This window comes from Carassius gibelio, chromosome A7 (genome assembly GCF_023724105.1).
Source record: "Carassius gibelio isolate Cgi1373 ecotype wild population from Czech Republic chromosome A7, carGib1.2-hapl.c, whole genome shotgun sequence".
Classification (NCBI taxonomy): Eukaryota; Metazoa; Chordata; class Actinopteri; order Cypriniformes; family Cyprinidae; genus Carassius; species Carassius gibelio.
The window spans coordinates 27,387,655-27,401,023 of record NC_068377.1 but is presented as its reverse complement, the minus strand read 5'-3'; the positions used below and the strand labels follow the sequence as shown (position 1 = coordinate 27,401,023).

General features: G+C 39.3%; 1 protein-coding gene across 1 annotated transcript in view; it reads right to left on the bottom strand.

The window, feature by feature from the left end:
• The window catches only part of LOC128017031 (rhombotin-1), a 31,785-nt gene extending 19,387 nt beyond the window's left edge, over window positions 1-12,398 (bottom strand). Inside the window, exon 1 of the mRNA XM_052602086.1 lies at window positions 11,827-12,398. Within this exon, the coding sequence (XP_052458046.1) occupies window positions 11,827-11,848 (22 nt within the window). The 5' untranslated portion in view covers window positions 11,849-12,398. The remainder of the gene's footprint in view (window positions 1-11,826) is intronic.
• Window positions 12,399-13,369: the final 971 nt, after the last annotated feature.

The window sequence follows — 13,369 nt, the reverse complement described above, 5'->3', positions numbered from 1 at the left end:
ATAATTAATAACCCAGAAAAGTTAAGAAGAAGAATACATTTGACTGAAAGAACAACAAAGGAAGATAGAGGAGAAAAAATAATGTTTGACTGAAAGAAAGATGAAGGAAGAAAGAGGGAGGGAAAAAAATTGAGAGAGAGATCAGGTCTGGCACGACCAGTGTGGTTGGAACGAGAATGTTCATTAATATGATGCACTTTCACAAACTTTAGCAGCCTGCTGCCACTAATAAGCCCCGGTGAAACGGAGCAGTGCTGCTCCTTCGCAGTGACCCTGGCACTGCCCGGGATAAGGGAGGGTTTGGTCTCCGGGAATAATTGCTCTTTTCACATGTTACAAGTGTCCTGACCCCTGCGGTCGGCAGCCACTTTCCCCGAGCATAATTACTTCTGATCCAGCCAAAATGAGGCAGCCACATTAGGCCTGCAATAACACTGGCCCGGCTTCAAGCATAGCAGTATGGGGAGTCTGGGTAAAGCAGAGCCTGGAAACAGGGGGTTTCTTTTTTCCAAGCCCTGGCGGTCATTTCCATCATGTCAGAGGTGCATTTCTTACACTTGCAGTCACTTCTAGGACCAAAGGCCTTCTTTCTCTCTTTCTGATGAGGAGATTGAGAGGCTAACTAAACACAATGTTAGCTCCTGATGCTCTGCTGAAGCTTTGGCAAACAGATGTGATTCCAATTAATGGATAACTTCATTAGCGTGTGTGTGTGTGTGTGTGTGTGTGTGTGTGTATGTGCGAGCATGTTGTTCTTTGCTCTACACTTTTCTTTCTCCTATTAATTTTAATTTATTCACATGGGGTTAATTAAAAGAAATGTATCAGCGATATTGCAACAGCTATCTAATTAAATTCATTACTGCTTATTTTGGAGACGTGCGAAAACTGGCAGTGTTATTGCAATAGGCAAGTTGTTCTAACACTTTGGCGCTCGCATGGTGAGAAAAAAGCTCTAGAAGGTGAGTTGTCAACAGACCAGAATCAGAAAAGCTTGTGTGAATGGAGAGGGAGAACAAAACCGACTCAGGGGTTAGAGGAGTTTAAGAGGAACAATCAGTTGCTCGATAGAGAAAGAATAGGGAGGTGTGTGACCTCACATCCAGCCAATCAAGCGACACCCGTCTAGAAGTAGTTCTCTACAGTAGGCCTGGAGTGCGTGTTTGTTTTAGGTCTTCATTTAGACAGAGCTCAGAGATGGCAGCCTCTACCCATTTACTCCACCAGAAGGCATAAACTGTCAATATCCCCCACTGATGAATGACTCTTCATATATATGAACTCAATTCATTTTCCCCTCTTTTCCCACAGATTGCATTTGCATCTAAATAATGGAATAAATCCATCTATTCTCCCTCCAGATCTTTTCAGACTTTGAGGAAAAAAAAGGAAGACAATCTTATCTGCTACTTCATGACTCCTGGCAAGAATGTAACCATTAGCACCGTCAGAGCCTCTTTCCACCATCCGTTGCACAATGATGCCCCAACACTTTTTAGCCAACATTAAAAATGCATTTGGCTAGGCATAAATGTAGGCTTTCTAAAGTTTGTCACTCCCAATGTTAGGTAGTGATGTATGAAATTCCTCTCTCCCCGGCAATTACTACACATTTAGCGTTTCAAAAGATATGCCAGGAGACAGGTGTGCCATTCAGAACCATGCTGCAAGGTTGAAAATGGAGGAAACGCCATGCAGCACTACTGCATTTGGGCCCTGTTAAGAGATGAATAATGCAAATCCACCACGGGGGGTATTTGTTTGGTGTGTGAGGCCTCTGGGCCACTTGAACACTGTCTCGGCTGCCCATCTCCTTATGGGGTAAATAATGAAGAAGGGTTTGGATTTCAACAATTACATTTCTTTTTCCCAGGCTTTTTGGTTTACTGTACCAGCCTTAATCAGGTGAACATTTCTGTGGTGTTATCATTGAATATATTAGAAGTATATCATTGAGTATATTTTGGATTTACTACAGTTTCCCAGCCATGTGTGCTTCAGGGCTTGTTTCAAGTGTCAATCTATATTTAGAAGATACTTATTCTTACTGCTAAACAATTACAGTATTTCAAGTCTGTGAGTTTGTGTGTAATTGGTAAATTTGGTACTTATTTTGGGGATGTCTCCATTGGGGAAAAAGCAGTCTTCCATGCTGTACATACATTAGAATATTCAGGGGTGCACATAAGTCATCAGGTCCGCGACATGCACAGTCCAAATAAAAAATGTGCTATGTAAATAAGTTCTGACAGTGCATTTGCGGACCGACAAGGTTGTAACAAGGCTGTTAATGCACAATCACCATTTTAGAACGACAAACTGTAGATTTCTTTTCAAACTTAAAGCATAAATCTAGGCTATACCATGCCATTTTCAAAGCACAATGCAAAACTGCTAAATAAAACCCTGCTTATTTTAAGTTTGAAAATGAACACTTTTTTTTTTTTAGAAGCTTTTATCCAAAGCGACTTACAATTGGGGGATTCATAAAGGGATCCTTCTTAAAGAGGCAAACAAAGAAAGTAGTAGTAAATATTAGCATTTTATTTTTAAGTTTACTATAAAATAATTGTATCTGCATTTAATACTAGGCCTACCTTTTATGAGAACCAGGCTTAAAAAAATTATGTGCACCTCTGATAACATTAATAGTGATGCATACATTCAGTTTGTGCATTTAATTTTATTTTTTATTTTTTATGTATAATATCATAACCATTTATTGGTTATTGGCCATAACATGAAAATTATTATTAGCTTGCTGTTATCGACCAGAATTCCAATCTTCTTCTCTAAGTAAAAGGTTTGGTTTAGTTTCTAGTCATTATAATTAGGTTTAAATAACATCCATGTTCTCATTTCAATGACAAGTTAACTTGAGTGTATTCCAATCATCTCCATAGCAGCATTGAGAGCGCAATAACTGAATGACCACACCATTCATCCAAGGTTACTGACGTTGCTGGAGAATTCAAAAGTTAAATCAAATGGCCAGTCCATTATAAGCTCCAACCATGCATGGGAGACGGTTACGTTTAAATGTGTCAAGAAAGGATAAAATTATCGGTTGGCAGAAAGAGGGGTTGCCGAGCATTATTCAGCCTGTGCTCCGTTTCCAACTTCAATTAAAGCAGAGCAGAGTGGCCAAGTGCTTGGACCACAGCTGCCACTCAAATGGATCAGAACCATCACACGGCACATTGATTAAATTAGCCTCACCAATACTGTGTCCTTCCCCTTTAAGGAACAATACAAACTAACCGGCAACCACTGCCTTTAATTAGGTATTCAGTATTTGATTTATCGAAGGTCAGCCAATGAACTGTGGAAGTTAGTATCTCATTAAGTGGACTGAGTTTCCATTTACCAGCCTCCCTCCAGTGCTTTCTCTAACAGCATCCTCTTATATGTTGTGGCTTTTTTATTAAAAATAGGAATAGATTTTAATATCCATGTAATATTTGGATGGAATGTGTTTACACAGGCTATATTGGATTTCTCTCCCCCAACTATTTTCTTAAGTATTTTACATGAGCTCTGTTATTATTGGTTCGTGGCACATATATATATGGAAAGTTTATTGAGCTGGGGGGAGTTTTCATTATGTTGTCCCAACTGAAAAGAAAAAACCTCTGTCCTACATGTTTCCTATATCTATAGCTGTGACCTAGTCAGCATTGCAAACATTGATGAATAGAATCTCTACATTTAAAATAAAAAAATAAAGGCATTATGATAAATAAGCAGATGGTTTGGCTTCTCCTTGAATAGCAGAAATACTATAAACCGAACTGAGCATGAAGGTACAAAAATAACATACATGTACATGCCTACCTAAAATACATACAATATACTACTACCATTCAAAAGTTCGGAGTCATTAAGATTTTTTTTTTATACTTTCATTCATCATGTTTTTACCATTAATAAAAATAATGTTACTTGAGCACCAAATCTGCACATTAGATTGATTTCTGAAGAATCACGTGACACTGAAAACTGGGGTAATGACTGATAAATATTGCCATCACAGCAATAAATGATATTTGAAAATATATTAAATTTGAAAACTGTTAAACCGTAATTATTTTTACTATATTACTGTTTTTACTGTATTTTTTATCAAAGCGTTGGTGAATAAGAGAGACCTTTCAAAAACAATTTATTCATATATTTTAGGTTCAACTTTGTCATTGCACATGTAAGGTAAAAGCAAACGAAATGCAGTTAGCATCTAACCAGAAGTGCAATAAGCAGTACAGGATATACAGTGTCTACAAAGTGTTACAAATGTACAATAAATATAGAGATAAGGGTATGGACATAATTTACAAATTTTTAAATACTATCAGCATGATATACAGATAGGTGTACTATGAACATACTATACAGATGGATTATGTAATAAGTGTATGTACACTATAAGCAGAAACTATGAACAAATGAACATCATCAACTTAATGATGGAGTTGGATCCATGCACAGGCTTGCAGTTGTGGGTGTAGAGGGAGTAAAGGAATGGTCTCAGCACACAGCCCTGTGGATTGCGGGTTTTGAGTGTGTTGGAGCAGGTGTGGGTGTAGAGGGAGTAGAGGAATGGTCTCAGCACACAGCCCTGTGGTAAACCGGTGTTGAGTATGTTGGTGGTGTAGCAGGTGTGGCCTGACCTAATATGCTGAGTCTTTGGTCAGAAAGTCCATAATCCAGTTGCAGAGGAAGGTGTTCAATATCCAGGTCTTTAAGTTTTGTGGTCAGCTTGGAGGGAATGACAGTGTTAAATGCTGAGTTGAAGTAAAAAAAAAAAAAAAAAAAAAAACATCCATACATATGTGTTGTAATTGTCCAGGTGTGTAGTGAGTGCAGCACTGTGCATACTGCATCATCTGTGCTCCTATTGTTACGGTAGGCAAATTGGTGTGGGTCCAGTGTGGGTGGGAGGCAGTCCTTGAGGTGTGCTAGGACTAGTCGCTCAAAGCGCTTCATAACGATGGGTGTGAGTGCTACGGGGCGGTAGTCATTTAGGCACATCGGGGGGGGGGGGGGGGGGGTGTTTCAGCACTGGCACAATGAATGTGGACTTAAGGCATGTTGGTAAAGTTGCTGTGTGTGTTTTGTGAAGTGAGTCAAGAGGCTACAATCTCCAAACAAATTAAAGCAATAGTTTGAGTAACTTCCTCACTCCACAAATTACAAATTGAATATATTGAACTGTGCATCACTTATTTCAGAATTCATCTTGCTTCACTCTGCTGTTCAGTAATCGTCAACAGCAAAACACAGATGCAGATCAGCTATACCAAGAACTACAACTTCAACAACTCACTGTGTCATGCGTACATTCAAACGTTATAAACATACACCGTAAATATATTCTGCACATGCAAACCAATTGCACACATACAAATGCATGCACACTGTAAAACTAATTTATATCATCTTCCACAGGCTCGGTTCGGGCTCGGGCTTGCGCTCCGGTTTGCGAGGTAAACGAGCGGTCATGTGATGTGTTTAGATAAGCGCTAGAAAGATTTGAAAATGAATGCTGAGTAGGTGTAACGCAGGCTTGCCTCTGGCGATTACGTTTTGGTTGCACCAGCAACTAAAGCAAAGTCTGAGGTATGGAAAAGTTTTGACCAGGTTTATAATGAGAATAATGACGCACCATCAGTGAGCGTAGGAACCCGCTGAAGCCATCTACAGTGGATTCAATCATTTTCCTTGACAAAAACAATCTCTGAGTAATGGTTTTTCAAATGATAACTAAATATTGAGTATTAAATGCATAATGTGGACAGAGTATTTACTCTAATGTTGGCATTATTATTTTATTAAATATAATTTGCTAGTGCGAAGCAAATCCGGCAGAGCCTTTATCTTAATTTCGTTATTGACAAATATCCATATTAATTAAAAATTTATCTTAATTTAATTAATTACTTGTTTTTATTGGTGCGTTGGTCTATTTATAGGCTTAAATGAGCCTATGTCTAGAATGCTGTGATGTTACGAAGTCACAGAAGACTTATTTTATTTCTTTATTCCAACTTCCAAGTGGTCTAGTCTACGTTAGTTATGAATAGATTATGTTAAAACATGTATAAATGACTCATTATTGACAAAAGGCAAAAGAGTTGTGTGCGTGCGCACATTTGAATAATGTCGGGCTGTAAATGGGTTCGGGCTTTAAAAAAAGCTGTCAATCAAAATGTACTTGTCGGGCTCGGGTCCTGTCGGGCCTAACTTTTAAGGCCCGATTACAGCTCTACTGTACACATGTAATCGCACAGGTGTGCACACACATACACATGCCCACATACCAATGTACCTACAAAACACACCATCCAAAAACCAACACAACCGTTATCAGTGTCTGCCTGCAATTCTCCGGTAAACACACTCTTGTGAATACGTATCCAGGGAGCATTTCAGGAGGGATTAAAAAAGGCCTTTTAACTAATAGGCGTAATGGAAGATCAATGTATAACAAGATGGAATCTTGCATGCATAAACAGACCCTGTTACAATTATGCCACAAGATTCTATTTCAACATGAATCATTCATAACTGCATAACGCTCCCTCATAAACATTCACAATGCAGCAAGGCTTCCACAACCCATGTCTGACATTTTTTATCATGGTTTCATCATATTTGAGTCAGGTGATATTTACATTATAAAGACATCAAGGCGAGGTGAGTGATATTTGTATTTTTTCATAAAGGCAACACTAATGAACAGCTATGATACCTCAAGCTGCACTTTCTAACATCATTAGAGCCAGATGTGGATATCAGTGTAGGTATCATTAAGAGAGCTTTTATCAAGTTACAGAATGTAGTAAGGTTAATGAGGAGTTTATAAAAGTGTCTCTGGTGGACGGAAAGAGCTGGCAGGGAGGACAGGACCTTAAGCAAAATCTGCTAGTCATTTATTTCATTAGCATGGGCACCTGTACTGAGCTAAGTGTGACGCCCTGCTTCAAGAGAAGCTGAGTGTGTGTGTTGTGAGTAAAGGAGAAAGTGATCACACACACAAATGCAATAGACGAAGCAACTCACCCTTGCAGCGAGACGTGCTGGCGAGAGGTGCTGCGACAAGGTGACACGAGGGAATAACTTATGGTCTAAAAGACCAAAAGGAAAGTAAATTAAAAACCACCTAGTGTAAAATCATCAATATGTAGCTTTATATCCCACTTTCAGCAGAGCATATGTACTATTACATGGAGCATGTCCACTGGGAGTAGCTAATATTGTAGAGCATTCCAGTTTAGAAACAAATTTGAAATGAAAAAACAGACACTGGAATATTACATATATTTTTTCTTTTCAAGATGAAGCTAAATATAACTGGACCTCATTTACATCAACATCAAAATATATACACACCCTACAAATAGACATTGTTTTCTGGGCCTCTCTCGCTCATGTAGCTTTTTTTACTGAACGCTGCACCTGTCTGCATTCGTCTCAGGACTCAAGGTGAAAGATAAGGTTGCTCTGAGACATTTTAAAAGGTAGCCTAAAAATGACGATTCATCTTGCTGGCAGCATGTCTGAGGATGTTATAAAAGGTTTTCTGTGTTCCCAATGCTTCAGTGATGGACTGTATGTCCTTGAAGCTCTTCAAAAATCCAATGTTTACTGGAATTATTTAAAAACTTGCCAATAACTTTACACAAAGAAACAGAAGGATGGGAAGAATTCATAGAAACACGCGGTCATGACAGACCATATGGATGCAACATGAGCCTTCCCCAATGGCTCCCTTGATGTTTGACAGTGTTAAGACATTGGATGAAGATTTAATAAAAGTGTTTACACGTAACACAAAGGGAATATGATCGAGCTGGTGAGCGGTTCTGATGAGCTGATGAGTACCTTTAACTTTCATTCTAGAACCTTCGTCTTTTTTCGGATGCCCTTTCAGCTGCGATAAAATGATGGAAAACAAGATACACTGCAGTCACTGATGTGAGACAGCAGAAGTCTGATAGTGATCAATGTCCCGTCCACACAGAGATGCATTTCGCTGCATACGCATAAATACGTAGGTGTTTCATCCACACGGATCCGGCATTTTGGGAGAGTGAAACCAATATTTTTTTTTAAACCAGGTTCCAGAGTGGATAAATTTGAAAACGCCACCTTTGCGTTTTTTCGTGTGGACATAAAATCCGTATATTTTCTGAAACAACGACGTCGTCAGCCCACGTCTCATCCCTAGTCGGACACAGCTAGGTCACTTAACCGCAACGAAAACATGAACAAACATTGAACGATTGTCTTATTAACTAACATTAATGCGGATTAATAAATGTATTGTACCATGTTCGTTTGCATACCTCGCGTAAGGTTTACGTGCATAGTCCAAGTCTTCTCCATTTTTACTGTATCTCTGTGGCAGCATTGCAGTGTCACATGCTGGTCAGCAATGTAAACTACATCATTGTGTCAGTTTCGGATAGGGAAATCTCTGGCTTCATGCCTTGGGATAGAGACAGAAATAGGGTTGGTAAACTGTACGTTGTTCGCATAAGGTTTACTGGAATCTGACTCTTCTGCCCAGTTTGATTCTCTTCATGAGGAAAGGAACATTGTCCCAGCTCCTGAAAAAGGAGAGGACCACCCATAAAATGTGGCCCTGTGTCCTCAGGATTTAAGCAACAAACCTGCATGCAGTTACACTAAAATTATATGGCCAGCTCTCCAATTTTGTACTGTTGAAAGTGGTGCATCACCTTGTAATGATTAACACTTCAGCCTCATCAGAATGTCAGACTATCATGCATTCAAAACCATCAAAAAAAGCACACCAATTTAAGACCACAGAGAGCAATGACGGATCTCTGTGTTGAGGACACATCAGTTGCAGATATATTGAACTGTAATTGAATCAGGAGGAAATGTTTATAAAGTAGAAATTTCTTCAGGCTGAAGCAATATAAGTGGCAGGAACACAAGCATTAGGCCCTGAATCCAGGCGCAATATTGCAATAGAAACATTGATGTAATTTCAATACTTAAAATTGGCAAGTTTAATTTAGAGTAAGAACAAGCCAATAAGCTGAGAAAATAGCAAATACGAGAAAATTACCTTGCAGGTTGAAAAACAGTGAAAAGACTTAAGGAATGTATAAAAGTAATCTCCAAGTGGAAATTAGAAATCAACCCACAGAAAGGGGAATAACAGAATATAAATATTACTGTCCACTCTCAAAATCAATATAAAACTGCTACAAGACCGAATTACCATGGTAACTAAAGTAAAGAATGAAGCAATTCTTATTTCAAAATAAAAACTGGTGCTTGAAGCCCTGAGTTTTATTAAAGCAGCAGACAGATCATGGGTCTAGTATTCATTTGAAACATTGCATTTCAAATATACACATTTGGAACGAACAAATTTCATTGGTTAATTAAACGGGAACGGTAACTGTGGATGTAGAAGGGTGTTCTTTTCTCTTCTCCAGCTTCTTATGGAGCCCAGCGATGTGTATGATCAATCCTGAACAAGTCCACAATGAGGACCCAATTATTTCTCCCAATCCAGATAGTTTTAAATACCTTGAAGGGAAAGAAGATGGCTGAATACCGTATTTCTCCAGAGAGAATTAAAAGTCAACTGAGAGCTTCTTTTATTTAAAGGTAGTCATGAAAAGGAGGAGTGGTTCTTTTCACTCTCTCAGAATCGTGGTAAGAAAGTACAAGATCAAGTAAATGTATGGTATGGTGTCGTTGCCTGAAAACAGTACAGCAAGTATCAAATACAGTGCAAGGACCTGCTGATAACAAAGCTTGGGAACCTGAAATATGAAAGGTTGATATTTTGGGAAGCCAAATGTAATAGTACAATAGCGAGTGCATGCAAAACTACGACACAAGCCCCACGTCACTCTACTTTCAATCTCCAGCGCTTCGTACATCATTGCAGAAAACAGATATATGAATGATCCAATATTTGATATAGGAAAGAAAAAAAATTAAATTTTAAGACTACCTAATAAAGCTTCCTAACAGCTCAGGGTGAATTTTAGGTCAGAAAATTGAAGCAAGCTTAGTGTGTAGTAAAAATAGTGAAAACTGTTTCCTAGTTTTCAGAGGATGTTGGATAGAAGGTAACAGGATAATTCTATTGCAGGATGTGGTTACTTACAGTTACATCAAAACCATTTGAAAAATCAGTTATGGAAACCAAATACAGCAGCGACACTGGCATCTATAATCTTCTGAATCGTGACAAAACCGCATTATAAAACGATTTGCTTGAAAGACATTTTTCTAAATCACAACGTATCAGCAAGTTTACAAGTACCAATGATATATTCATGCTTGCTTACACAGAAGCGTATGGATGCTGTGAGTGAAAATGAGGTTTGTGCACATGGCTGTTTTTTGACAAAGCTCAGTTCATTTCATCTTATCCACTAAGCTCCCTCACTTTGAATTTAGTACAAGATGTACTAAACTATGAGGATGTTTTACCTCAACAGATATATTTGGAGTCAGACTATATAGCCTTCTATTACAGTCAGTCATCTGAACATAGCATGTGCTGAGAAAGAGAGAGAGAGAGCGAGAGAGAGAGAGAGAGAGAGAGAGAGAGGATCCAAGCTGCTTTCCCATCCCTGCCAAAATGCCAGCGCAGTTGGTCGGCTCCAGCAAGCAAAGGGTGAAGCTTTTAGGCAATAAACAGCAGGTGATCTAAGCTTTTCTGTAAGTCCTAATGCTCCTAAAAGCCACTCTCCCTGCTTCTGTAATTGGGCATCAGTAGTTAATGTAGTATTGACTGCATTACATGCTCCTGTGCATCCTCTCATACTAATGCCATTTGCATCACCTTGTACATTTACCATATTGCTTAGCCAATAGCTGTTAAAAGCAATCTGAATCATGAATCATATGGGGAACTTTTAGCAAGACAGACAGCCAAAAGGAGACAATTTACAGTTGAGTTAATCTGGGTACATTAGCGCAACATGGATTGAACAAGACAGACCAATTTATGTTTCCACGGCAATCCCTTTATTGGTTTTTAGATGGGTTAGTGAAAGGATGGTTGGCTCAAAGAGATATGAAATATCCATTTTCAAACATAAGTATGGGTCTGAAATGCAAGCCATTACTTTAGAGGGGAAAGGGCCCCTGGCTAAAAACTAAACATGTGTGATGACAATATTCCCTGAAAGATGACAATAAAGGCATTTTAAGGTCAAAAACACTCTGTAGGGATTTTCTTCTCTCAACGTTGTTAAAGAAACGTATCAAAGTAGACAAACGGGATTCATCTTCAGCAAAAACTTGTCAGCACCGCAAGCTCCAAAAGAGAAGAAAAAAGTTTATAAACCGTTTCCATAGGAACCGGCGTGCAGCGTAAATACAGAGACGTGCATTGTACATATGCCTATACAAACACAGAAATATTTACAAACTAAATACACTGATATCAAATTGGCGATTTTAATGTTCTCGTTTAGACCTATCAGTAAAGGTTCCAATGCTCTCGGTGCTGATAAAACATCTCCCCGTAACTTCACAGATTTGCATGAGCGCGAACTGATACTGCGTGAATAGCGACGTACGTTCATCTCTATGTAACGTTACGTCTTTTAAGCCGACAATATCATATTTCATTCAGTCTTTGAGAGTAGCGTTTCCTCATGTAAACCTGACGCCAAACGTGTCCATCTGATGTGACACGAACTGGAGCATGGAAGTGCCGTTCGGGGGGGAAATGAAAGCTAAATGTAACATTTCCTCACTGTCCCGCATTCCCCATGGTCGTAAGGAGCAAATTAATGCACCGATAATCATCCGTGCACTTACCCTCTTCCTTGTCCAACACCATCGTCCTGAGGAGCGAGGAGTCCGGCTCCAAGCGATCCGCTCTCGGCTCCAGCACACTTCTGCGCGCCGCTCGCGTCTCTGAGAAGAAATTGCTTTGCAACAACAAAAATAATCGTCCGCGTTGCTGCCGCAAGGTATTGTAACACAGGCTCGTCTGTGTGGTTTTCCGCTTTTCAGAAACAGAAAGCCATGTAGAGAAACATATGTGTGTCCGTTATTAATGTGTAATTAATGTTTTTCGGAGATTGTACGTAGAGATGTCCCCTCAGTTGTATTCGCGTAGGCAGCGCGTCAGTAATATCCACGCTTGTAATTAACGAGGTCTAAAACTAAAGTGAGACGCCACGGTGCATTCCATGCGAAAATGAAACGAGTACATTAACTCAAATCTAATTTAAACAGCCGTTTAAATCGAGCTGCTGCGAAGAAGCTATTCTTGGAGTAGAAACGTGTTCCTCCCAGTTCTCATTTGCTCCGAAACTGTAACTATATTCAAGAAATCCAATTCTGAGGCTGACACAACTCCTAACAGCATGCTCACGCTGCCTTTCTCACCCAATTTATGCGCTCTGCGCGCTCCTGCTTCTGAATAAATGCGCGCGCTTCCCAGAGAGCCACGGATTCCCCTGTTAATTAAATCAATTCATTATGCTCAGATCTGATTAGCAGCCCTTCCCCCCTCTTTGAATCAATTATTCAATACACAAACATAATTGCTTGTGCCAGAGGTGTCTAAGTATTAGCTTATTTAACTCCAAGGACACTAATTACCCCTAGGGCAAGGGAACTTTTCTCATTAATTCTGACAAAACACAAAAGCACAGCTAAGGGAAAGTGTGTGTGTCTGTGTGTGTGTGTGTGTTTATGTGAAGTGTTCACAGGGGGATGTGTGTGTACATGTGTTCTTGTGTGATTGTGATGTGTGTTATAAATAGAGAAAAGAGGGTTTGAGCTATTAAAAGCATTTTGAATAGTTTTCATAATCTAATTTCTTCACATTCTTCGTTTTCGCTTGTTTATATGTGAGATGATCGCCTAGAAGACTCACCTTCCATATTCAGAAAAACAGTCATTTTGAGAGCAACAACACAACAGATGGGCTGTTTTTTATTAGTGGTGAGATAGGAGACTGCATGTGGCTCTGGTAATATAATTGTTAGCTGTTACTCCGCTGATAAAAGTGTTACTGTTTCATGGTGGGCAATTGGTGGGATTCACCTGCCCTGCGGAGACTCTTAACCAATCAAGTCAGAGATCCACCCGAGATTAACCATTAGGCAAGATGCAGAGTGTACAAGTGCTCTGTTTGCTAGCAAGTGATATGGCATAATAGTTTTTCCTTTACTTTTATTGCACATCCCTGTCAAGGAAGAGATTAAAATATGCCTTGTTTGATGTCTTTGAGATCTGGATCTTTTTCAAGGTGACGAATAGACCTATGGTAAATTATGAAATCATAATTCAAATCTGCTCATAAGACATTAGGGTGCAAATCTTTCAAGCCCCCTTTACATTCATTCAA